The sequence below is a fragment of the Mauremys reevesii genome, linkage group 2 (assembly GCF_016161935.1).
Source record: "Mauremys reevesii isolate NIE-2019 linkage group 2, ASM1616193v1, whole genome shotgun sequence".
Classification (NCBI taxonomy): Eukaryota; Metazoa; Chordata; order Testudines; family Geoemydidae; genus Mauremys; species Mauremys reevesii.
Genome location: NC_052624.1, coordinates 168576701 through 168604392, shown reverse-complemented (window position 1 = coordinate 168604392; position 27692 = coordinate 168576701). Strand labels below are relative to the sequence as shown.

Genomic DNA, 27692 nt, shown 5'->3' with positions numbered 1-27692 from the left:
TATTACACCCACTGTCGAGCTTTAAGAAAATGTTGCTTTATGGGACACAAACATGTGCGCTACTGCATCTAAGTGTGATCACACGGGAGTTTAGTGACTTTAACAATGTAGCTAAACCAACATATTTACAAAGAGATACCTTGATGCAGTTTTCATCTAGTATTTTAAATAGGTAGGTAGTTGTTGAACTATAAGCCTTCATGGAAGGTGATATTGACAGTCTAATGTTGCTAAATGGATTCATGCAATGTAAGTCTCATTTACACTAGACATAATCACAGCTATATATTGATGATGATGATGCAAAATGATGTGTAAAAGATGCAGCATCCTTTCAGGGGGAAACAAGGATGAATAATTTTTAACAGAGTTTGGAACATTAGTATGAGTTTATCACTGCTGTGGCTTTTGATGTTAAAGGAAAACTGCACTCATTTTGCTCACTATCCTGTACTGCAAGTTTACAGTGTGAGAAGCATTTACATCACCCCATAATGTTATCAGATCACTAGCAGTTGAAAAGCGCTTGGGGTGGGAGGTTGCATGCATCATTTTGCTGAGGAAGCCCATCATTAATTTGTGATGCAAGCAGAGGTGAAAGTAAGCCAGTACGGTCTGGTATGGAGTAGAGCCCTGGGGTAGTGGCGGTGATTTAAAGGGCCCAGGGATTTAAAGGCCCTGCAGCTTTCACCTAAAGCCCTGCCACTTCTGCCTGAGTGCCCCCGGCCCTTGCTCAAGACCCCAGCCCTGCGTAGTGGTAAGACCCTTAAGTTACTTTCACCCCTGGATGCAAGTAACAAGAGCTGCAAACGAGAGAGAGAGTTTCTAGCCAGTTCTCTTACTGGCTTAACTACTGCAAAAATATATGTTCTAGTTAATCATTCAAATGAGTTTTTTGCAATATTAAACTATAAAGCTGCTTTTTTTCTGACCATTAAACCTGTACTCAAGCCTGGCAGCAACTGGTTTTACTATTTGTGAGACTGCTTCTATACTGGTAGTGTTATAAAAGGTGGACCAAATACTGATCTCATTTAGATCTGTGAAACTGCATTGATATTATTGTATGGGTCCAACCGAAAGCAGAATTTAACTCAGGGTCTTAGCTCAGTAACATACAGAAGCTGCTACCAAAAAGCATCTGAAAAGTGCTAATTTTAATAAAAAACTTCACCTTCTGTTTGCAATATTCAGATTATCGCATGGTCACCGAGCACTGTTAAGATGCTGTGGTAAACAAATGGCCACAGGTTCTTTTTAAATGTAATATTATGTTCAGTCTTTTTCATTTTGTTTTTTTACTAAAACTCATGAATCAATATCGATTTTCCTCACTCATAACTTCCATGGTATTCACCACGGGTAACAAGTTGAGAAGCTACCAGTATCTTGCCTAAAATAACTGAGTCTGGGGTTGATAACCAGGATGCATTTAGTTCTAATCCCAACTTTGCCACTAGTTGCCTTCCACCTTGGACAAGTCACTTTATTTATCTGCCTCATCTGTCAAATGGAAATAATAATTTCCAACTCATATTGGCACTGGCTTAACTAGAGAACATTTGTCATACAGTACTTGAACATGTAAAGAACCGTATTGTCCCAACCCTTTCAGATACTATTACTGAGCACTCTGAAGAGCCACTGATGGATGTTGTTTTCCTCTCTACAATCAAGTTTAGGGCCAGATCCTCAGATGATTTAAATCAATGTAGTTCCCATAATCTGGCCCTTAAATTTATTCACCTAGAAAAGGTGTTGCTGTTTTGGGACAATGTGGGAGCATACATAACTGGATACTGCATTTTGACACCTTTTTCCTTCATACCATTGCTTCTACTCCACTCTGTTCGCTGGTTACAACTGCAGTAGCTACAGCCATCTCTGCCCATCTGTGAATATACAGCTGAATGTAATAACCCCAGCTAGTAAAGTGCCCTTTGCACCCAAACTTGTGCAAATGACAGGAATTCACAGTTTCCAAATGAAATCTCAAAAAGCAATATACAACAAAATCAATAAGCAAACACACAGACACTCACATAGTTATTTTAAATCCATTTTCTTAAGCTAGTATAAAATAAAAAATTGTGTTTAAACAAAAGAATAATTTAAAATAGCAATCAATAGGTGTACTTATTATGTAGAAAAGAAACCAACAAACCAGAATTAAAAAGAAAACAAGACGGCATGCTGTTCAAAGTGCAATGAGACAGAATTGTCCTTTCGAAAACTCTAAAGAACTTGTGTCAGTATTATTTTACTAAAATTTCAACAGCCAGAAAACAACTGAATATTTCAAACAACATTTTATAAGACACACTTCTATTAGCACTAATGATTATTAATAGCTATTTAAGCCATTTGTTGTTAAGCATAGTGAAAGCTATGTACAGGGGGCATTTTCCTCATTGCCTCATATTCAACTGCAGAAATAAAATCTATTTTATCAATGTTACAACATTGACAACAGTGCTGTTACTTTCCCCACGCTATACCATGCTTGTGATTTTGAGGACCAAATTGTACCTTTAGCTGCACATACATGGCATTAAAGGGAGCTAAACACTCACATCGGAGGCCTGGTCTACAGTGGTGGTGGGTGGGGGGGGTTGATCTAAGTTACGCAACTTCAGCTATGTGAATAACGCAGCTGAAGACGATGTACTTAGACATACTCACCGTGTCTTCACTGTGGTGAGTCAACTGCTGCCGCTCCCCCGTCGACTCTGCCTGTGCCTCTCACGGCGGTGGAGTACAGGAGTCGACGGGAGAGTGCTCGGGTCGATTTATCGCGTCTAGACTAGACGTGATAAATTGACCCCCGCTTGATCGATCACTCTCTGCTGGTCTGGCAGGTAGAGTAGACATACCCTGAGAGTAGGTTTTTTTTTAAAAATACAGCTGTTTGGGTCCTGCTCCCCCACAGCTGTACATAACTTGTTGATGTAAATTTAACAGTCTGCAAAAAACAGAGCTGTTACAAAATACATTTTTGTTCAATGCCTATGGGCTGATAATTAAATCAGTACAAACTGTCATGTGCAAATGAGACTATAAACAACTAGGGGCAGGGCAAATATGTCCTAATTTGTCTGAAGAGTGCCCCCTAACAGTTTTATGAATAAAGGATAACTTGATCTCTTGAATTTCTTGTTGAATTCATGACAGTAGAAGTTATGGTCTTTGAAGGTGAATCTGCAATCATGCTTTGGGTTGGATCCTAACCTGCAATATATAGTGCTCATTGCAAGATACACTAAGTATAAATAAATAAATCCATTACTCCATTTGCACACATGAACATAACAGCAGATCAGTGATTTAGGCTACACTACCATTTTCCTTCATATTTCACATTGGTGCTCCGTTGCTGGTGCAGCTTCATCAGCACTAGGAGTACTAATGTAAATCAATAGCAGGTGAGATAAAATACATGTCATCTAATTGCACTGACAGCAGATCTAGATGATCTTTGGTTAAAACCCCATCAGATGTTAACAGCCTGATTACATCACAGCTTGCACCACTGCCACAACTGACGGAGGTGCACTGCTGACAGTGCAACAGTCGGAAATTTAAAAATAAACACTATCGTAGCCAAGACTTTAGAATCTGGCCTTCACCTTGTATTTTAGCATCTGAGTGAAAGTCAAGTCCCTGGAGTATATTTACAATATTAGGGGCCATGCTGGATCTGGCCCTGCATACGTGCACAAATGAAGGAGAGAACAAAAAGTGCTCCTCTCCCCTACCCTGCACCCTTAAATGGTTTAGAGCAGCAGTTCTCAAACTGTGGGTCGGGACAGTTTAATGGGATCTCCCCAGCATTAGACTGGCCGGGACCCAGGGCTGGGACCCTCAGGCTCCACCTGCTCTCCCCCCCACTCAGGATCATGTAATAATTTTGTTGTCAGGACAGGGTTGTGGTGCACTGAAGTTTAAGAACCCCTGGTTTAGAGCCAAGCCAACCATGCAGCTCCAAAAATGTTTTAGACTGATGTTGACAGTGGTACTAGCCTCCCAAAGAAGATGGAGAATGTTGGGGTCCCATAGCTTTCATGTGTCTATGTGTGCATGCCCAAAAGAGGAGGTGGTGGTAGTGAACTCTGTTCCCTGTAAAAGAGCACAGCAGAGACCACATTCCCCTATCATCACTGGAGGAATCGTGGCTGACTCCAACTCAGTGCAATCCCTCTACACCCTGCTAATACGGGTCTATTTCTTTAAGGAACTATCTAGCTCTTAATTATTACTGAAGTGTATGCATCTTCTTTATTCCCCAGAAACACCAAATGCCATCAGCTGAATTTCATATTAAAGCAGGTAGTGGTTATAAGACTATAGTCACACATTTATTTTAGTATAATTATCAAGATTCAAAATTACATGCAAGTTACATAAAAACCACTAAGGAAAAAACAACAAAATACTGGCCCTGAACTGTGTAAGTGAAATCTCATCATTGCAGTTTTAGCCTGCTGCTTTTAGTCTGGTCACTGAATTGTTTATCATACAAACTGCTAGCAGTATCAAGGATCTCGTGTGTAGTCAGAACAGCAACACATCATATGAATTCTAGCTTTATCAAAAGGTTTTCTAGTAGCGTTCACACTTATTTTGCATAGACAAAGGAGAACAGTGACTGACAATAAGCAGCTGACAGGCCAAATCCTGATTTCTCTTGCTTAGATTTTATTCAGTACTTTCACAGACAAACTCCCATTGATGCCAGTGGGAGTTTATTTGAGTTAGGACTAGGTATGATGATTGATTCACAGATTCCAAGTCCAGAAGGAGCAGTTCTGATCATCTAGTCTGACCTCCTATATAGCATAGGCCACAGAATATCCCCAAAATAATTCCTAGAGCAGATCATTTAGAAAAGCATCCAATTGTGATTTTAAGATGGTCAGCGATGGATTGCATGTCCCTTGGGAAATTGTTAAAAAATTATGCCTTATTTCCCATCTGAATTTTTCTAGCTTCAACTTCCAGCCACTGGGTTGTGTTATACCTTTCTCTGCTAGTCTGAAGAGCCCATTGTTAAATATTTGTTCCCTATATAGATACTTACAGACTGTAATCAAGTGACCCACTAACCTTTTTAAGCTAAACAGATTGAGCTCTAGACACTATCACTGTAAGTATAAGGTATGCTTTCTAATCCTTTAATTGGGCCTAAAGATTTGGCCCTAAAACTTTAAACAGGAGATAGGAGCAGTCAAAATGGGACAGTGCTTTCTATGCTTTCTTGGTTCTTCCTTTAGTGTACTGTGGTAGTAATGTTGCTATATGTATGCATGTATACACTAGCTTTCATTAAGAGCATCTATCTATCTATCTATTAAACACCTTTTGAACTCTGGACAAAATTGGATTTCTGTAATTGTCTGTCAAGGATGTTACATGCATGCTGTCCAATAAATGTATTCATCTGACTCTTTCCTTGAAATTTGATATACAAACATAAGAACAAAGATATGACAGTCATGATGTGGGAATTATTGCCATTCTAATGTTAAATTGAGTTGGCCTTTACCCTTCTACCTTGTAGCAAGATATGCCATTATTTCAAGAAAAATATACTGGGCTGTGTTGACATGTTGCTTAATTAGAAACTGATTAGTCAAAATAAAAAAAATCCAAAGCCACAACAATATGTCAGCATAGTAAAGTAAAATAATAATGACACTTTGGATTTATCTAGTCTTTAATACAAAAAGCACTATACAAAAGTAAGTGTCATTATCTCCATTTTACAGATGGGACAACTGAGGCTCAGGCTGTTTAGGTGACTAGCCCATGGTCACACAGTGTTGGGAATAGAGTACAGGTAGCCTGACTCCCAGTCCCCTCTTCTAGCCATGTATCAGAACAGCTTGGAATCTGGAGAAGCAATAGAAAATATATATATTTTTTTTTTGGCGAGCTTTGAAATAAGCTATTTCCTAGAAGCAAACAGGACACTCTGGGTTGTGAGGATTAGGGGGCCGATTCTCCTCTCACAAACTAGTTTTGCATAAGCTTAATTTCAGTGCCAACAATGGAGTTAGCCAGTTACATTGGCATAAATCCAAAGTAACGGATTTGAAGTTGTTCTCTACTGAAGTCAAGGGCTTAATTCTGCATTTACACTAGAGATGAGAATCTGGGTGTCCTAATAACAAAATATCCTCTTGTATGTTATTAACCGAACTGAATTTAAAACAGTACCAATGTGATATGCTAGGAAACACCAAAGGCAGTCCTGTATGCAGCATGCTCTAGTCTAAAGGCACTAGAGTACACTGAGAGCTTGTCTGTGAGACTGTTAACACACTGGTGTAGCTTCTTTAACTTTAGTGGGGTTAGTCCTTGTTGATGCCACTGTCAGAGAATAATCAGTTTTAAATGTGCAGCCAGCTGTTTTTTAAAAGCAATTTGAGGTTTCAATCTCAACTAGAACTCCAAGTACTATTGTAATGCAGAGATCTTCTGCTTGCTGGGCTGAGATGAGAAAGAGCCAATGCTATTTAAACCCCAAAGATCTCTCACTAGCTAAATCAAGAAAGCAAAGACAAGACGGATAATATTCTGAACTCAAACTAGCATAGCAATCTCAGACAAAAATTACATGGTGTTCTGGCAGAGACATCTTCCTGTGAACTGCAGCAGTTGTTTTCCTCTTTTGAAAGCTGAAGCAAGAAAAAGTAGATCAATAATGCTGGGACTTTTCCTGCAGCTAAAGTGGTGTTGGTCCACTTAGTAAAAGCCTCAAGTCATCACAAGGTCAAAGCACCAGAACTGCTGATATCTCCAAATCTCTTATCAGCAGTAACAACACAGCAGCTTTTCTGCAAATAAACAAACCAAGAATCTAGTTAATTCAGCAATATATTTTTAATATAATTATTTGGTTTAATTTCCTAGAAAAATCACAGGGTGGTTTCTTTGTGTGTGAGAGAGAAAGCAATGCAGAATCTGACTGCTTACAAAGAGTTCCTCCCCCACCCCCCATCTCAGATTGTGAAAGATCATTTAATGCTATTTACAACATAAAAAGGACTAGGTCTCTTTATTTATTGAAAAAAATTCAGGAGGTCTCTCATCAAATGCAAGAATGCTGTCATTTTGTCACTACTGTCATATGGGATGGGAGTATATGATTTTCTCCATTTGCTTGTACAATCACATCAAACATTTACCATACCATGTTTAAATCAATTATCACTTAAACATAGGACTATAACAATGTTTAAAAGGGAACTGAATAAATTCATGGTGGCTAAGTCCATAAATGGCTATTAGCCAGGATGGGTAAAGAATGGTGTCCCTAGCCTCTGTTCGGCAGAGGATGGAGATGGATGGCAGGAGAGAGATCAATTGATCATTGCCTGTTAGGTTCACTCCCTCTGGGGCACCTGGCATTGGCCACTGTCGGTAGACAGATACTGGGCTAGATGGACCTTTGGTCTGACCCGGTACGGCCATTCTTATGTTCTTATGTCACAAGAATATATTATCATAGATTAAATGAGCCAATCCCAATGGTTTTGTTCTAAAACCAAAACACAGTAATGACTGAGTCCACTTCTGGAGTAAATTGAAAAACTCATTTTTTTAAAACTATCTCCTCCTGTAAGGTAGACTATAAGTTAGCTACTATTTACAAAGCTTTAAAAAGTGTATTTGAACATTTTATTTTCTTTTTCACTGGACTGGCCGTCAATAATCAAAGTTATCTCAAACTTGATTTTTTCTTCAGACAGATAATTGCTTTCTTGTAATATTAAAAAATAAAAATATTTTTCAATGTGTGGCTGTTGCAGAACCTCAGCTGATGTAAACTGGCATTGTTCCAGTGACGTGAGGATCAGTACAAAGAGGGTCCAACATGTCCCTCCCTCCCCAATATTTGGTGTGACTGCATTAGCATGCTAAGAAACAATGTGGCTTTGGCAGCTCAGGACAGGAGATATCAAAAGCAAGTAACAGTGAATCATAATAGACTAAGAATTTTTCAGTCCCTCTGAACAGTGATTTAAAAAAAAATTTTTTTTTTTACAAAACACATTGGAAACAAAAGCAAACATCAGTTACAGACCGTCTCTTAACAGATGGAAGGTAATACCCTTAACAATTAGCACACACAATGAAAAGTGGTACTATTTTTATTTTGGTGTCTCAGTCATTATTCATGGTGCAATGCTAAAAGGACGTGGTTATTACGATGCATGGGTTATATCAGCTTTCTTCGTACCATGACCCACAACCAGTCATCCTCAGATATGTCCCCAAATCATTTGCACTGGTTCCCACAGTGCTTCAAAGGAAGCATCAGTCCTGTGGTAGTTCATAAGAGATGCTGTGGGAATCGGTGCAGTGGTGTATGGAGTGTTCTGCCATCTGAGAAAGTGGTTGAGTAAATTTCAAAGTGGCTGAGTGAATATGCTTCAGCCAAAGACCAGAGACAGAAAATTAGAGCAGACTTGTGTCATCCTGGCCCCCTTAGGGGAGGCAACCTCCCCAGTCTAAGAACTAGTAATGAAGTGTTCGTCAATGGAAGGGCAAAGACAGTGATCCAGGAAAAAGGACAGAGACAGAAATGTCTTGTCTCAACTTTGCTGTTTGATACAGATTCCTCAACAGCACAGGACAACTTCATTTAAGGCTGGATCCTATTGAAGTCAATGGCGCTACACCGATTACACCAGTTGAGGAGATGGCCCATAGCCTTTTGTTAAGAAATTACTATACAAGCATATCTCTATCCCTTTTAAAACCAGACTTACAACCATTATGTAAGAAACCAAAAGCTTCCAGCACTGAACATTTATTGTGTGAAAACCTGGCTCTATTACAGTCAATGGGAGTTTTACCATTGACTCCAATGGAGCTAGGATTTCACCCACTGAGTTTGCTGTATGTGCAGTTTCATATATAAACTATGATTTTTTTTCTCACTGTTCCTCCCTTTCATACTGTTGTGATGGTCATAATCAATGGAGCAAGCCTATAGTTTAGGTGCTTTGGTGACACACTGCTTGTCAAACAGTTGTGCAGATGGTGCTGGTGAGTAAATCTACCAGCAATATTAACTATGGCTGTTTCTGGTATTCCACTGATACCTTCCACAGATGTTGCACCATTTATTTCTGAAGAGAAACAAGGGGACTTGAGACAAACCTTCCATTTGGCAGCTTTCTTGGAAAGGTCATTGAGCCATGGGTGCTTGAGACTTTGAGTGGCACTTAGCCTTCCTCTAGAAAAAAGGAGACAAACATTATTGGAAGAGTTAGTTGAGCTCCATCACTTCTTACCTGTGCTGAATATAATAGCAAAACACTGCAACACCTGCCTATTTAATACAGCTACTTTTTAAACAAGTACAAGTATGCACAGAGAAACTATAGGAGGGAGGTCAGAATGGAGGAAATCTCTATAAGTTCTCCACTGGGGAAAGGGCTTTACCCAACATAGAAGGGGCAATAGGATCCAGCCATTCATGAAGAGGTCCAGGCTTCATGAAGCTCTACACTATGACCGCTTCCTCCCCATATCCATGGCTTCACTGCAGCCATATCAATAGGGGCACAACTGACCCTGATATACCTCTAGAGGTGTACCTAAAAGTGTAACGTTCTTAATTTTGACTTTCCCTCTATCCCTTCGTATTTACATTAAAATTTTGTTTTCCATCAGAATGTGTTTGACACCTTCCAGTGCATCTGTGGATATTTCTAAGTATTGGAATAAGCTCATGAACACCTGAGACTGCACATTTGTCTCTAGAGCAGCTCAGAAAATGTCCATGCAAATGAAAAAATGACAAAGAAAATGTTTGTGAATTTTTTCCTTTTTCTGACCAGCTCTAGTTGTCACAATGGGAACGTCAGCAGCAGGAAAAGAACTCGGATCCTCCTGCTTTAAAAGCACAGGGCTCTACCAGTTGAGCTCAAGGAAGAGACCCTGACCTACTAATGACAGTTCTGATTTGGAACAGGTCTGATTCTGTTCAATAGAAGGAACCACTGACACCTATATGCTAGACTCAGTACATTACAGTAATTTTATTTACTTCATTTTTCTGCTTTGTTTTCTTCGCCTTTTTAATGACTTTTGTTGCTTACATGCAGATAACAAGCCGAAAGAAAGGCAGAACAAAGACGTATTGTGCTCTAAATGCTGCATAAATGTAGGAATCCATTTTAAAGGCTCAAACTTTTGAATTCTGAATGTATGGCAGCCTCAGGTATCCTCTTCAGAGGCTTTTCTGTTTTGGGTTATGAAACCACATGGATCGGCCTCACCCAGTGATGAGACTGTCAACAGCTTTCAACCTCCAAAACCTACTGACTAGTTAAGTGAGTAATAATCAAAAACTACTTTAAACCACATGACCCTGTTTCAGCCAAATGGAGTGTTTAGAGCAAAGTAAGGGATGCTCCTATTGAGATTAGCACTGAGCTGGCCAGCCCCAAACACACTGAAGTTGGAGATGGTATGATCAGGGGCGGCTCTAGGTATTTTGCTGCCCCAAGCACGGCAAGAAGGCGGCCTTTGGCAGCTTGCCTGTGGAAGGTCCCGGGTCCCGCGGATTCAGTGGCATGCCTGCGGGAGGTCCGCCGAAGCCGCGGGACCAGCGGACCCTCCGCAGGCATGCCGCCGAAGGCAGCCTGCCTGCCGCCCTTGCGGCGACCGGCAGAGCGCGCACCCGTGGCTTGCCGCCCCAGGCACGTGCTTGGTGTGCTGGTGCCTGGAGCCGCCTCTGGGTATGATGGTCCCCAGAAGGCTGTTTAAGGTAAATGATGTGTCCTGGCAGGAATTCCAGGTTCTGATAGGAGGTGGGAAGGTGTCAGGTGGGAAAGGACAGGATTGACCTTTAAAAAGATTTCATGCAGGACCCCAAGTGAACCAGAAGGGATTTTAAAAGCCAAACCTGCCCATGTTTGTTTAGAAACTGAAAGAAAGTTTGCAATGTTTAATGCTTTGCTATAAACTGTCTGTTATTTTGCTAACAAATCAATTCATTCAACAATGTACAATAACCAACATCATGAGTACTTCTTCCCACAGACATGCAAGAGCCAGGGAACACACACAGAAACATGCCAGCCTTAAAAAATAAACAAAAGCAAACAAATATATATATATCACAATGACACACAATTCAGCAGCAGGACAGACTCAAGTACAGAATAAGAGAATCGCAGAACAAATATTGAGGTAACGAGAACAAAAATGCACTGGCAGATCTGCAAAGAACAAGAATATTTAAACTTGGAGACCTGCTTGTGTAGTCCGCAATGGAGTTTGTGGTCTGATAACCAAGGATGTTTTAAGGCTGAAGTTGCACTCATTCTCCAGCTAAAGGGAAAACAGAACACTAGTAAGTGATACATACGGGATCTTGGGATTCAACAGTTATGCCCTAGCTAGTGATGTGTGCTGTCCATCCTTTTGGTATTGCATGATGCTCAGTTTGCAAGATGCTTTGTGCCAGATGGCAGCTGAACAATGGCAACTGGAAGTGTTAACTCATGTGAAGATGCATTCATGTAATCTCAGGACACTGTGTGGAATTTAACAATACTCTACATAGGCATAACAAAATCACAATGGCTACTGTAATCATCAAGTGTAGCAGTACAAGCGACAGAGCATTTTTGGTGTTCTGTAATGTGATAACAGCAAATGTACATTTCAAAGGTATGGAATGGTGGGAATCTGAATACCTTTTTTCCTTGATTAGAAGCTTTGAGAGGAAGTCTTTGGCTTCTTCAGAAACATCTTGAAATTCCTCATTTTCGAAATCCCAGCTACAAGCCAGGATATTGTTGAGAGTCTCATTGTCATCATCACCCAGAAAAGGAGACAATCCACTGAGCCTAAAGAGTATTATATAGCATATGAAAAACACAGAATCATAATAATATATGGTTGGAAGGGAGCTAAAGAGGTCATTGAGTCCATCCCTTCCCCCACACACACACACACTGTGGTGGGATTATATACAGTAACTCCTCACTTAACATTGTAGTTCTGTTCCTGACAAATGCGACTTTAAGCGAAATGATGTTAAGTGAATCCAATTTCCCCATACGAATAATGTAAATAGGGGGGTTAGGTTCCAGGGAAATTTTTTTCACCAGACAAAAAACTATGTATTATACAGATGTACACACAGCATACGTTTTAAACAAACAATTTAATACTGTTCACAGCTACGATGATTGTGAAGCTTGGTTGAGGTGGTGAAGTTAGAGGGTGGAAGAGGGAGGGATATTTCCCAGGGAATGCCTTGCTGCTAAATGATGAACTAGCACTCGGTTGAGCCCTCAAGTGTTAAAGACAGAGACAGACACACACCTTGTGTGTGGGAGAGAGAGAGAGAGAGATGCACACTGCCCCTTTAAGTAAGCTGACCCACTCTTAAGTGCATTGTCTTCTTAAGTGGATCAGGAACTTGAGACAGCAGCTGCTTCCCCAAGTTCTCTGTCTCTCTCCATCCATCTGTTCTATATGGAGAAGGGGTAAGTGGGGTGCAGGAGCAGGGGGGAGGAGGACACCCTGACATTAGCCATCCCACCCCCCACAGCAAACAGGAGTCTCTGGGAACAGCTCCAAGGCAGGGGGCAGGAGCAGCACATGGCAGTGGGGGAAGGGACAGCTGAACTGCCTTGATAGCCTGCTGGGTGGCTGCAGCACAGGGAATTTAGGGGAGCGGGGAGTTGATGGGGGGCTGCCGGTCCACCCTGGTTCCAAGCCCCCACCAGCTAGCTGCAACGGGCTGCTCTTCCTGCAAGCAGTGGATGAAGCAGGCGGCTGCCAAACAACGTTAGAAGGGATCATTGCACAACTTTAAACGAGCATGTTCCCTAATTGATTAGCAACGTAACAACGAAACAATGTTAACTGGGACGACTTTAAGTGAGGAGTTACTGTAAACCAAGACCAGCCCTAACAGATGTTTGTGTAACCTGTTCTTCAAAACCACCAATGATGGGGATTCCATAATCTCTTTGTCTAACCTTTTCCAGTGCTTAACTATCACCATAGCATAACCCACATCTTCACTACCAGTGTCTACTTATGTTAATTCTTCTGTGGTTCCTCCTTCCTACTCTTGATTTGTCATATTCTTTCTGGGATTGTTTCATTGTTCACGGTTGTGCTCCTAACCCCTGGCAGCAAGTTGTTGTCCATTAAGACCTGGTCTTGAGAGTTACTGAGGGCTGAGCATACTCAGAAGTCAATGGCAATGTAGGGCACTCAGCACTTTGCAGGATTAGGCTCATTATAACTTTGTTGGGGTTGAATAAAACAAGTAAAAATTATCATGCACGTTTGAAGGGCAAAATGTTACTCTATGATCTGCACAGCAGTTCTCTTCTCTAATTGTGGATCCCTATGCATATTCTGCACTCATTTCACATGTGTAATTCCTACTGACGTCAATGGAAAGTGCATGTACAGAATGAGTGAAAAATGTTTACTTGAGATGTTCAATGTGACAGGAGAGAATTGAAATCAACAGGAGTTTTCCCCGAATAAAGACTGCAGAAGGGCAAATGAATTTGCAACCCAGATACAGCTTTTGTCAATATTCCATTTTAATAGCAAGCTTCAGAAAGTCAGTATAAATTAGAGTGTGCACAGTACAGATACAAGTCCTACTTACAGCATGTAGGCAATGACTCCTACACTCCACATGTCCGTGGGAAAGGAGACAAAGTCATAGTTCACAACTTCAGGAGCGAGGAATTCCGGAGTGCCAAAGTTCACTTTAAGTTTTTCTCTGGGTTTATATCTGGATGATGGAAACAAGGACAGTCAATACCCATTTCACGTCTAATACAACTTCTAACATTGGTGCTTAGAATGTTGTAGGATTCAGAAAAGGACCAGAGTTCTTATATGGAAAACCAGAACAATCAGAGGTACAACAGTAAGGATGAAAATAAGTTTTTGTAAGAGAGATAAATCTTCATGCTTCATAGCTAGTGCAAATAAAAACAGCAATGTAGCCAGAGAGGCCCGGGGTAGGCGAGTAGAGTACAGACATGCCAAGTCGTGCCTCCCCGTCTCCCTCCTATTTTTTAGCAGAGTAATGTCCTGCTACTGGAGCCTTCCCCTGCTGCAGGAAAGCCCCTGCCAGACAGTGATGAGCTGCCACAATCTTAACAACCGGTTCCCTATAAAAAGTTCTGATTTAAGGGGGGGGAGTGGGTGAGGGGCCAGGGAGAGATCGTCATGGGGCCAGAGGCCCCTACAGGGCCTGGGCCAGTTGCCCTACTTGCCCCCTCCCCTCTCCTCTGGCCAGCCCTGGAACTTGCAGCAGCCCCCCGCCCCCCCACACCTTGCTGGGCCATTCAAAAAGTGGCAGCAGGACGACTCCAGACAGGGCCGGCTCCAGACCCCAGTGCGCCAAGCCGCGGGGGGGCGCTCTGCCGGTCGCCGGGAGGGCGGCAGGGGGCTCTGGTGGACCTCCCGCAGGCGTGCCTGCGGAGGGGCCGCTGGTCCCGCGGCTTCGGTGGAGCATCCGCAGTCATGCCTGCGGGAGGTCCACCGGAGCCGCAGGACCAGAGGACCCTCCGCAGGCACGTCTGCAGGAGGTCCACCGGAGCCGCGGGACCGGTGACCGCCAGAGCGCCCCCCTGTGGCATGCCGCCCTGCTTGGGGCGGTGCAATTCCTAGAGCCGCCCCTGACTCCAGAGCTCAGCTGAGCTGCCCAGCTGGTGCCGGCGGCTGGCCACGCTGCAACTGGGGGGAAGGGCCGGGGGAGCCTCAGCCTCCCCAGCTGGGAATCCTGGGAGCAACAGGATGGTCCAGCCCACGGACCAGAGTTCTTTGCCCACCCTCTGGCCCTTTAACAACCGGTTCTCCACGGAGGTCTAATTTTAGCAACCGGTTCTTGAGAACCTGTGGGAACCTGCTCCAGCTCACCACTGCTGCCAGAGCCTTTCCTCACTGCAGTGCATGACTCCAGCAGCAGGGAGCTGCCAGAGCCTTTCACTGACACACGTAGCTACACACCACAGTGTGGACACAGTGCGCTTTTTACTGAGGTGTGTAGTTACACCTACACTACACACACCACCAGTGGTGTCTAAAGTAGATGTAGGCATAAGGGCCAGTATGATAATATAATGTGATCTTCTGCACATGACAGGCCAGAGAATTTCTACCGTAATTCCTGCATCAAGCCCATGGTGAGGATGAGCTTGTCTAGAGCTTCAGCTTCAGCTTGTCTCTTAGAAAGACATCCAGTCTTAGTATAAGGACTTCAGTCCAACTATTCCATAACTGTGTACTGCAGGTTTCCTGCACCTTTCTTTGAAGGAGCTTGTACTGGAGACAACTTTGGAGACAGTATACTGGACTAGATGGACCATTGGTCTGGTCTGTTATGGCCAAGCCCCTTTAGACATACCAGCTGAAAATAGGTTTTAAACTAACATTTTTTACTCTACGTTCTTGTGTGAATATACCTTACTGCTATCCATTGCTTAATTTAAGGATGCTCCTCACTAAAAGAGCCACCTTAAGCTTGTTCCAAAGGTGGTAGGAAGCTATTATGCATCAGCTTTATCCTTCCAAAGGCATAGCACTTTTGAGATTGTTTCCTAATTCATGTGTTATGATTACACGTACATACCTTCTTGCCAATCCAAAATCAATAATTTTTATTTGATAAGCAGTTCGATTCACACACAGGATATTCTCGGGCTGCCAGGAGGAAAGAGAAAACACACTTTTAAGAGAAATGACAAACTAGATTTGTAGTGAATTGTAGTGGAATCAAAACTAAAAACACTGCAAAACATAAAATAAGCATCTCAGTGCTTTAATCTTTGGGCAGGTTTCACTTTGTGGGTATTTCCTCCAGCAATCATGTGGCATTTGAGGTTTTGGACTCTGTGCCAGTACTGCTTTTTCTTCTCCGTGGCGTCTCAGTTTGATATAATGCAGCAGTTCAGAGAAAGGACTCATTAGTGGGAGGGGGAGGGAGCTTCCAAACAGTCTTCAGGATCTTGGCATTGTGATTTTACAGCCCTTAATGAGCTGACATCAGAACATTTAAAAAATGATTTTGCAGTGCTTTGAAGTTTATCTTTGTGCCCCAGATTTCTGAGTTCACTGCTGTTCTGGCAGCAATTGCCTGATAATACATTATACTAATCAAATCAGCTTTACACTCTTCTCAGATATTTAGAGGTGGGATTCATAGGGTAAAATCCTTCTGGATTTTCATAGGGCCAAATTCTGCTCTCTGTTTTACTGGCATAAATCCATTAGCATCAACGGAATTACTCCAGATTTATACCAGATGAAATGAGAGCAGAATCTGGCCCATTGTCTTTGAAGTACAAATGTGTACAATGCAGTATTATGTTCACTGCCAGCAGTTTTATAGCTACCCTGGTCTTGTTGCTGATGATGTCCTCTTTGAAATAAAACAGCTCTAGACACTTAAGACATTAGTTATCCATTGTCACCATTACTAATTCACTTTGCATTTAACATTTTTTTAAGCATATTTCTCATAATGGAATTTCTGTGTCCCAGACACTGGCCCTGATGAGTCTCATTAATTCTTCCATTTTAACACCTTCATATCACAAAGTAATCTGTGAGCAAGGAGAACTGGATAGAATCACCATCGATGGTCATTATGTGCCTGGAAGAGTTTCTGTTGAGAACTCCCTGGATGTAAGCATGCCTCCTTTTCTGCATTTTGAGTTCACACCAAAACTGTGCCCACTCCAAGAAATTAATCTCAATTAAGAGAGCAGATTTATTGCTTATAGGTTTCCAGGCTATGAATATTTACAAAGAAAAAGGGACTTGCTCTAGAATTGCAACTGACTTATACAAGTGTCTGTGAGATCCAAATATGCAATATTGTGCTTTAAAAACATTGAAGATACAAGTATCAGAGGGCTCATGCATCTGACGAAGTGGGTATTCACCCACGAAAGCTCATGCTCCAATACGTTTGTTAGTCTATAAGGTGCCACAGAACTCTTTGCCGCTTTTATTGAAGATACAGTATATTAACTTCCAGTTATTTAGGCAAATTACAAACCAAGAAAAACAAACTTCCAAACATGTTTCTTTCTTCTTTGTTGTAAACCTGGCAGATCATTAGGAAGTTTTATAGCTAGTCATAAAACTAAGGGCATTTAAGCATCTCTCTCTTATTCCTGCTCTCAACAGAGATAACTGACAAGTTTATTATTCAGCAAAAAACTTCGCCATGAAGTGGGATAAAGATCTGCTGCAAATGTGTGTCCTCACTAGACACACCTATACAAGTACTGATGTTTTGTACTTGCCAATTAACCCATTAAAAATTAACTGGTCTCTGCATATATACTGCTACACCAAAATTTGCAGCATCTGCTTTTTTTTTTTTAAATACACGCACTAGTAGGAGCTTGTTTTAAATTGGTCAAAGGCAATATACCACCAATACTATTTAATTTCATTTAATTTTTACCTCATTTTTTTAAAAAAATTGTCACTAACCACAGCTTCCTTTGATGCTGTTCACGCTCATGAGTGGCAGTGCAGTCTAGACATTAGAATACGATACTGGGTTTTCATTGTCTCTGACATATCTTATGACTTTGGGCAAACCACTTAATCCATTTGTGTTTCATTTTCCTCACTGATAAAATGGCAATAATCATGTTTACCTTTGTCACAGAGACACTCTCAGGTTGAATTAATGAATGTTTGCATGGTGCCTTGAGATGCATGGATGAAAGATGACACAGAAGTAAAAAATATTGTAGTCAGTAGTTGACTTGCTGGAAAATCATCCTCAGAAAGCTCAAGCCATGGGGCTTGATGAGATCTTCTCAAGAGTCTGATCTCATTTACAGTGGTAAAAATCCAGAGTGATTTAATTGAAGTCAATGTGGTTAAAGTAAATTTACACTGAATTACACTGATTTAACAGAGACCATGATATACCATGGGAATCTACAGAACCTTAGGCGCCTTCGCTTAGGGAAATTAATTTCTATGGCAGAGGCCAAGTTGCTATTGCATAGAGCATGCATCTTGTTCTGTACCTTCAGGTCTAAATGAAGAATGTACATCTGATGCATGTATTGAATCCCTTGACAGATCTGTTTTGTGAACAAGATGGTATCCATCTCTGTTAAACTGTAGTTATCATCAATAATTCGGTCAAATAATTCTCCTCCATCCACACTGCAGAGAGAAAAATGGTAGAATAGTCATTGAGTTCAAATTCATGCCTTGAAATTAATGCAGAAGATATACTGGAGACTGGTCCAAAATACCATTTTCCTGAGATGCTTTCACAGCTGAGCACAGTGAGACGGACCCAAAATATGAAGTTTGTATGCTGATCTGAATTTCCCTAAAGTTTCTAGCGGGGTTGGCTCATACAAACTGGTTCAGATCCATCCTGACCTGAATTTCCCCATGTTTGAGGGTGTCTGGATTCAGTCTACCAGTCTGGATCCAACTATCTGAGATGAATCCAAATCTAAAAGTTTGGACCCGAGCTCAATTCTCTGCTGTGTTAACATGTTTTTTGTGCCAGTGAAATCAGCAAAGTCATATCAGGATAAAGCTGAGGCAATGCAGTTGAGAATCAGGCTCCTGGATCTAGAACCAAACCACCCCAGACTTTGAAGGATTTGGGATTCAAGATTCCAGTGTGAGCCCATCTGAACTCACAATGGAGATTTTTAAAATTTCTTCCAGAATTCTAGAACACCCTCAGTTTAACACTATATTTTTTACAGAATTATAGCTTTTGCCATTTCTGAAGTATGCAGGCCAAACTGAGAAGCAAATCAAAGGCTTAGTCTACACTACAAAGTTTTGCCGCCATAGATATGATGGTTAGCAGTGTGAAAAAAATCAACCACTCCTCACCCCCAGCAAATCCCCCAGTACAGATGCAACTATGCTGACAGAAGAGTGCTTTTGTCAGCCTAGCTACTGTTGTTGTGGGAGCTGGTGTAGCTATGCAGGTAGGAAAAGTCTTTTTGCCAGTCAGCATAGTTGCCTCCCCAAACGTCCGCTAATGCTCCCTATTGCAGCCCCAGTCCCGGAGGCCTCCAGACTGCTCTGGAAACCAGCAGGCCGGCCGGGGTTCAGGGCTGCTCCAGGCGCTGGCAGGGGTTCAGGGCTGCACCGGTAGGTCAGGCAGTCAGAAGGGGCAGAGCAGGGCGGGGCCTTGGGCAAAAAAGGCAGGGCAGGGGGCTATCTTCCCTGAATGGGGTGGGGGTGCATGAGCTGCCCAGGTCTATAGTGTAGACAAGCCCGAAGTCTAAGAAAGTTCTGAAGAGTCCAAGTCAATATAACTTGCACCTTTTACCACCCCTCTCCATTTGCATGATACACCAGTTTTTACTTCCTCTAGAGCTTAGACAACCTCTACCTGATTCTACAGTGCTGTGCAGCTGTTTTGTGCTTCACCACCAATTTAATCTGGCCCTCAAGATAATTTAACCAGCCCCAGGAGGATCAGCTCAATGTAAGGGTAATCCTCAGTGGCATAGAGCCAGCATGTATTTGTTCTTCTCTGGTAAGGCCGTGCATTCCCCTCACATAAATGGAAATTTACCAGGCCTGTTTTCATGGATGACAAACAATACCAACTAATGGAAATTACAGAGAACTACATCCTGTGGCTCTCTCATCTAAAGCTCTCTCTCTCTCTCTCTCTCTCTCTCTCTCTCTCTCTGTGGAGTTTGAGTGATGGTGTAATGACTACGGTGCCTTAAATCATCATGACAGTGTTGAACAAGGTTTATGAATGACTACTCAGGAAAACTCTTTCTTTCAATATGGTTCCTGTGACTCAAACTTTTTCATATGCTTTTTTCATCCCTGAGAAGCTCCACCTCTACTTTCAGGAGAAATGGACATGGAATGCTGCAACCTCAGGAAAAGAGGGAAGAGCAAACAAGGGAAGGAGAGAGATATACATACTATTCCATGACCAGAACAATGTCATTTTTGGATTCAAAGGCATCATACAGCTGGATAAGGTTTGTGTGGTTCAACTGGTTCATGACATTGATTTCATTCTTTACTTCTTCCTGTGAAAAGAGTAAGGAATATTATACTTGAGACTTTTATAGCCGACACCTAACAAACTGGGGGGCATGGGCAAATACATCATTCCCACATGCTCACCTGTGCCCACCAACCCCAGGATTCTTCTTTGATGGCTGTTGTGGCGACAGGAATATTCAGACATGTTTAAGGTCAGAAGGGACCATTAGATCATTTGGTCTGACCTCCTGAATAGCACAGGCTATATATGGTGATGTGACATTCAGTGATAATGAGAAGCAGTGAGGAGAGAGAGCTCTTGGCCTTGGTGGCAGCGAGGTCGGACTGATGAGGAAAATGAAGAAAGGCAGGCACTAGTAATGACACAGCTGCCACACAATAATGCCTGCTTGATTTTCCTCATTAAATGAAAGTGGGGGAAGTGCCCTGAGGTTTGCAGAATGGCCAGACAAATCCCTCTCCACTCTTATGCATTGGTGACTGAAGTCCAGAACATTCTTGCTACCAAGTCCAACAAGATGAAAGCAATTAATTGCAGCAGAGTGTGCAGCGCATGCCAAAGAACACATGCAAAGTCAAAAGTTGACAAACATTTTCACTAAGAAAATGTAAAGAAAATTAACAAAGGAGAAAAAAGGGAAGAAATGAAAAGACGTGAGAAAAAGCTGGAAAAGTGAAAATTAAACAATAAAAAGATGAAAAAACTGAAAGGAGGTTGATGAGCTGGTTGCAGTCCTGGAGGAGAAGGGAAAAGAATCTACAAACCAGCTATTACCCAACTGGTCATGCAGTATTGATGGTGTGGGGGCCATGCAGCCAATGCTTACCTTTTCTTTAGCACCTCTGGCTTTTATAATTTTTGCTGCTAACTTGAGACCTGTTGCTTTTTCTTCACATTTGTGCACCTGACCAAATCGCCCTCTAAGGGTGAAAGAAAAAAAGAACCCCCCAGTCACCATATGGTGTTAAAAATGAGATAGGAATCTAGCATGGAGTCTGGATTTTAGACACTTCAGATTATTCTCCATCCAGCATTGGCAAATCCTGATGTACATATCATGCTGCTTTTGAGTCTTTGGAATGCTATTCTATCCCACAAATAACACCTATTACCATACATTTAGGTACATCAAAATCACACTCAGTTTTGATTGCTATTACTCTATCCATTATTTAATTCACTAATATTCACTGATTAATGAAAGCCAGTTTATGACCTGCTTAGTCACATGAGTACTCCCAGTGAAGCCAATGGGACTATTTGTGGTGTGAGTAAGAGGGTCACAATCTTGCCCTAACTACACTATAACCAATCCGTTTAATACATTCTTAGTTTTTTCCTTTTGAAAATTCTCTTAACAAAATGTGAAACATGTTCCTGTTACATCATCTTCAGATACTTCCTCTTATTGGAAGGCAACCTAGATGGGCAGAATAAACTACTGTTCAAGTCCAGCACCTGCTTTTCTAAAAGAATATGGTGAATAGTCACAAACACCGCACTGTCTTTATGGTAGGCTGTAGCGATCTGGTCCACTGCTAAAGGATACGAGAGCATTTTTTCAGTGTAACTACAAAACAGCAGTCCGGACAACGGAGCCTACTAAGCTGTCATTTGGGCACTATCAAAGCTATAATTTTGTTTCCACAAAATGTCATAAAACCAAAATATTTTGCAAAATTTCACAACTGTGTCCCTTCCCTGCCTCCCCTGCCACCTTCTTCCAAGAAAAATGGAATGAGGCTTGGGTCTTGTAGTTCTGGGACTAAAGGAAATAACAGTAATTTTTAAAGCTTCTTACAAACAAGGAAGGAGAGGGGTCAAGAGCCCTACCTGAACTGCCACTGGTATCATGGTCTTCCACAGTGTTCTTGCAAGTGGTGGCCTGCCTGGGAATGCCTAGGATAAAACTCTGTGTTGGAATGCACTATAATTCCCATCTGGCACTGATGCGGCAGCCTCAGGAAATTGTTTACATACCAAATATAAACCGAAGCATGAAGCCACCAAAACCTCCGCAAAAACCCACAAAAATAGCAGCCTGCTGATTTTAGTCCATCTCCAATTTACAATTAGACAGCACTTTTGTGAGCTAGGCTTTAGCAAGGCATGCTGCTTCCACTCAACTGTAACATAACCCTTCATTACAAGGCTATTTGCTATATTTTCCTGGTGGCTCAAGAACACTCATTTTTGTGTTGACAGCATTAGCTCCACTTACCCTCCCAGAACTTCGTTCCGGTTGACTTCATAATAACTGTTGACCACTCCCTTTTTGGCTGAGACAATCCGGTGATCAAATGGCGCTGGAGGAACAGGGCAATCGTCTACAAAAGACAAACCAGAGAGCTGCCATGTTAGTACCAACATGCACCATTTATTACTTACATTAAATCCTGTTTCTTAATAAATAAAATGATCTACGGATTTAATGACCAGGCGGCAAGTTTTACTCACGGGGGTGTCTCTTTAGGACTTAGGGACAAATCTTATTCCCTGAGCATAGCCTGAGTAAATGTGATGTTTGTAAGGGAATTATCCAAGGGACAAGAAGAAAATGAGTCCACCCTTACCGCTATGGCACAGAGTATTCATCAGTGAGACTGCAGTACCTAGGTTTTGGCCAGTGGAGCCTCGTAGAATTGGACCTGGTGGCTATCCTTGCGTTCCACCCCAAAGTCATTCTTCTACGAGCCTGCTGAAAAGGCCACTGTGGAGACATGCAGTCCACAGGTTGCACCTTCCTACAGTGGTTCTGTGGCCTTTGCGGCCTCTGTCCTACACCCGTTTCTGCCTAGGAGAATTTCCTCTTTAGCAAGGCATCATTCATTCTGCTAATGTACTGTCAAATTCTGCACCAACTATATTTGTGCCACCCCACCGAAGACACCCCATCCAGGAGACACCAAGAATTCATGTGTAAGCACACTGGGTGCACAAGCCAGGTGAGGGCATATAGCTGTCCAGAATTACTTCATACCCACAATGGGGCATGAACAAGTAGATTGGGGACATCACCATGTTTTCTCTCACACACTTACTAGTGCCTAGAGGTTACCAATATGGTACCTGCTGCAACTTTTTAAAGGGGTAGTAAGAGCCATTGTTCAGTGTGCTCTCTTCTAGCCCCACCTAGGCGATTTGTCTACCTCTGTAGATTTGTTTACCAATGCAGAATGCCTCTAGCCTCTATCACTTCAACAGTACAGCTTTTCATTCTCCCTTGCATGGCTATTGTTCCTAAAGGCCAGGTTTAGGGCTCATCTACATTAGGGAGTTTGCACTGGCATAGCTACGTAGATGCAAAGCTACCCTGTGGCATCTAGAGGTTCCAACAGTTCAGTGGTAGGCACTGTACGTACACATCATAAGTTCCTGCCCTGAAGAGCTTACAGTCTAAATAGAGAAGGCAGACAGAAGGCTGAAAGGTGAAAGAGAGGCAAAAGGTGAAATCACTTGCTGTAGGTCATAAAACCAGGTCACCTGAGTTGCATTCTAGTGCTCTAGCTACTGCACCATGCAGCCTGACGGATGCAAAAATCCCTATTGTAGACAAGCCCTTAAACCCCTAAATTTGTGTTTAGATTTTTGTGGGGTGATAAGTTTTTCGTTTTATACCCACATTGTTTGTCAATTGATTTATATTCCTCGGAATGACCTTTGGCTGACCAAGGTGACAAACATTTCTACCAAGGGAAAGAAGGGCTAGAATGGTCATGTTTCTATATGATCTCTTTGGATTGGAATGCTAGCTGTCTCGCATGTGGAACTTTTTGAGCAATTTTAAAACCATTCATTACTTCAGTGAAAATGATAAAAAAGAAATCCCATGACAGCATATAGTTGGCAGGAATCCTCTGGTCATTAATGTAAGACTGGATTGTCCTTATTCACAGGGCATGTCCATTTTTCCAGGACACCAGCTATGTACCCAGATTTTTTTAATGTGTTAATAACTTACATGGCCAGTGAGTTAGTTCATGGTCAAGGAACTGCAGAAAGCTAGGGCTCCTGGAATTTTGCCACGTACTTTGGATTCTGCAGGAGCTGAATTGCAGACTTTAAACAGGGGCCTTTGCATGTTACTGGGGCCTATAACATGCAAAGAAGTTCTCTTCCTCTTGAGCAAGGATTTGACCCTGAAGAGCTGCAAACTCCCAGTGTATAATTTAGAACAACATAAGAAAACAGGTTTCCGAGAGAGATTGAAAGATTCCCAAAACATGACCATTTCTGGGCTAAAAACTGTTAACTTCGTAAGTGTTAAGGCCTGAAAGGACCAGTACGAGCCTCTAGTCTGACTTGCGATATCAACTGCTTTCAGCCAGATTTTCCCAAGATACTTTATACTTTCCAACTCTCAGAACAGAATATTCTAAAAACAAAGGTCAGATCAGATCCTCAGCAGATAAAAAAATTAACATAACTCTACTGAAGTAAATGGAGTGACACTGATTTTCATCAACTAGGGCTCTGGTCCCCATGAACAAATGGTTTTGCTCATAGTTACGATACATATGCCTTTTGTTTTTAAGCAAAAGCTATTTCCTACCAATTACAGTCACCAAATCTTCTATAGATGCCTCTGCTTGATTATCACTCTCTGTACCAGTGGAATCAGCTGCCTTTGGTTTGTCTTGTGGAGTATTTGGTTTAATGGCCTCTTTACGTTTACATTTGTCACCAGCACTCTCTGCGTCTACCCTGCTCTTTTTGTTGTCAGCTTTGATTAGACCTTCATCATTCACTCGACGCTTACTGCTGCCTCTATGCTCAAGCTGGCAGGTCTGCTCAGCATTCTGGGAGAACGTCCCTGATGGTTTGCTTCCTGTGCCTTTTTCACTGCCTTTACACCTGCAAGACAAAGCATTGCATTACATTGGTATAAACTTAAAGCAGAATGAACTTAGAACTAAAGGTGAGAAATTCCAGGGGCAGGCTGCATTTAAATAACATTTATTTATGTTTTGCTTTATTGTGTAAAGTAATAATGGTAACTAACTAGGGTAAGCTTCCTTTTGTAGAATAAAATAAACCTGACAGCGGCAAATTTCCTATTTCTGAAACAATGGCCTGAATTCTGCTGATTTCATATTTGACTATCAACCACATCTTTAAAGTAGTGGGAGAACTCTCTTTGTTTATAAAGGTCCTTGAAAGCTTGAACCACTTATCTCTGAAGGTCTATAAATAATGCAGCACAGAAGAATTACAGTAAACAAGCTTAACAATTTAGTTCCCTGGGCAAGTGTCACAGCTTTATGTTACCACTTGTATTATTAGATATTGCAGTGCAATTCCAAACCAGTACACTCTCTATTCTAACTTTACTTTGCTCACAAGTTACATGGTATGGAACATAAACATGACACAGAAGGGGAGGATGCTTCTTAGAGATGAAGAACTGTTGAATATCCAGCTGCCCTTTCTTTGTTCTAGACCTTCTCTCTGAGCAAATGGCAAACATGTAAGACAGTACTGGTTTTGCCATGTGTGGCAGGTTATCAATTTGGAGACAGAGCCAGTCTGTTAAACCCACTTTCATTTGGATATTGGGCTGGATTTATGGCATAGCTCCCAAATAAATATTGATAATATACTTACTTTATTTAATGCTTGAAATAAATGGCTTTCTGGAATATGGGTCTTTAAGAATAGGCTAATGTACGCTTTGGGTTTTAAATCTTACCTTTGAAGCCGTGCATCTTGTCCCTGGCTTTCTGCTGGACGCTCATCATCCTCTGCCTCATGTTCATTTTGGGATGCAGTTGCTGATTCTTCTTCCTCTTCTCCACAGTGACCAGCATCATCCTCTTCTTCCTCCTCTTGCCTTTCTTCTTCAGGCAATTGCTGTCCACCAGCCCTCTTCACACCTTCCAGGGATTCACTTTCCTTCTTTTCATCTTGCCCTGTTATCCTTTGGCTATTGTCATCAACAGCAACCTCTGCTCCTTGGCTCTTTCTTGCACTAAAGGATGTTTGAACAGAGCTCTTTGTGTGTTCCTTCTGGCTTTTCAAAGCTAAATCCTCTCCCTTGTCCTTTGGCCCTTGAGATTTGGGAGAACTCCTTTGAACCAAAAAAGCACTTGCCTTTTTAGTATTTTCCTTATTGAGCATATGGACCGTTTCTTTGTAAGGGCAGGACTGGTTTTCTTGGTTGGCTCCCTCTGGAAACAATCAGAGAATACCAAGCATATTAACTAAGGACTTGTGTAATTACCATGATTTCCATTACTTACTGAGTAGGCACCTGCTTTTCTCCTCCACTTTCCAAGGTCAATGGAAATGTTTTCTAAGCAATAGTAATGGTCATGAGCTTTCAAGCAAAGTATAGTTTTTTTTAAAAAGACCATTATATAAAGCACCTACAGATTCTTGGCCTTCAGATATAGCCCTTTCAGATATTTTTCTTACTTAAACTCATGGTGAACTAAGTCTAGTTTAATAAAATATTCAAGCAAAAGCACCTTCTTGGAAAGTTTATGACCATGTACAAAGGCAAGGCAACACATAATGCACTAAAGGTAACAGAACCTTCGATATCTAGGTGCCGATTGGGCAACCCTTACTCATGTTGGTGAGCACTTGTTCACAAGATTAGCCTCGATGATTTCAGCCCGACTACTCATATGAGTAAGTAAGGGTTCCACAACTGGGCCCTTAGACACTATGCAGAGTGAAAGCTCTAACCTGTGGAATCGGGTGGTTTCTTCTTTTTTATAGACTTTGTTCCCTTCGCACTTAAACATGACTTCTCCTTTTCTTTCTGATCCCCGATGGCCTGTAGGAATGCAAGCAATACATTAGTCACGGCGCACAGCATTCACATTGCACGGTTATTTGCAAAACTGCATTCTCTCTTTTGAACAAAACCAAACATTTTGCAAGATTTGATTCAAAATCCATCTTTAAATGTTATTGACAGTACTCATGATGTATTCAGTTTTAGGTGCCATCAACCTGATTCTGTTTGTACCAATGTAAATAAGGAGTAACTCCCTGGATTGAAATCAATGGAGTTACACTAATGTAAAACTAGCATAGAAAAAATCAGAATCAAGCCCCATGAGCTGACAAATAATCCACAAGAAAAATAATTTACCAGCTTTTAAAAATTAGGTTGGTTAGTCTAAAACAAAGTTAATATTTATTGTGCTGGTAAAATATTCAGTAATAGTCTTACAATATCTGGTAACTTCTGTAGATGAGAGACACAAGCTTCCAAGCCACACAGAACTCTTCTTCAGCACATCCGAAGAAGAGCTCTGTGTGGCTCGAAAGCTTGCCTCTCACCAACAGAAGTTGGCCCAATAAAAGATATTACCACACCCACCTTGTCTCGCTAGTATCCTTGGACTAACATGGCTATAACTACACTGCATACAACATCTGATAACAGCATTTTTAATAATTTATTGCAAGCTGATAAAACAGTTACCAGGAATCAAAGGATATAAAACCATAATCTTAGCTTTGTAGCCTACTATGTCTATATTCTACAATGCTATACTGACATCTAGAGGACTTTTGTACTGAATAGTCTTCCCATAAAACGTAACTATTATTGTTACATTTATAGCTATTTAATAATATATTTATGGAATTTGTTCATTGTCTTTTTCTTTAAACATTCTTAATG

The 27692-nt window shown here is 41.6% G+C and overlaps 1 protein-coding gene across 2 annotated transcripts in view; it reads right to left on the bottom strand.

The window, feature by feature from the left end:
* Nucleotides 1–1293: 1293 nt before the first annotated feature.
* Nucleotides 1294–27692, bottom strand: part of MYLK4 (myosin light chain kinase family member 4) — a 41456-nt gene continuing 15057 nt past the window's right edge. The window contains exons 2-15 of one of the 2 annotated variants that reach the window (XR_005593915.1): nucleotides 26744–26834; nucleotides 25743–26220; nucleotides 24606–24907; nucleotides 22275–22380; nucleotides 20880–20973; nucleotides 19966–20075; nucleotides 18066–18207; nucleotides 15641–15711; nucleotides 13664–13792; nucleotides 11718–11870; nucleotides 11271–11349; nucleotides 9169–9244; nucleotides 6617–6836; nucleotides 1294–5889 (exon numbers count right to left, since the gene is read on the bottom strand). Coding sequence is in view for 1 of the 2 variants with exons in the window: in XM_039523883.1 (XP_039379817.1) it covers nucleotides 9197–9244; nucleotides 11271–11349; nucleotides 11718–11870; nucleotides 13664–13792; nucleotides 15641–15711; nucleotides 18066–18207; nucleotides 19966–20075; nucleotides 20880–20973; nucleotides 22275–22380; nucleotides 24606–24907; nucleotides 25743–26220; nucleotides 26744–26834 (1803 nt within the window). In the remaining variant the exon portion in view is untranslated. Of the gene's footprint in view, nucleotides 6837–9168; nucleotides 9245–11270; nucleotides 11350–11717; nucleotides 11871–13663; nucleotides 13793–15640; nucleotides 15712–18065; nucleotides 18208–19965; nucleotides 20076–20879; nucleotides 20974–22274; nucleotides 22381–24605; nucleotides 24908–25742; nucleotides 26221–26743; nucleotides 26835–27692 lie in introns of both variants that reach the window. The other variant, XM_039523883.1, reaches the window with a different exon arrangement.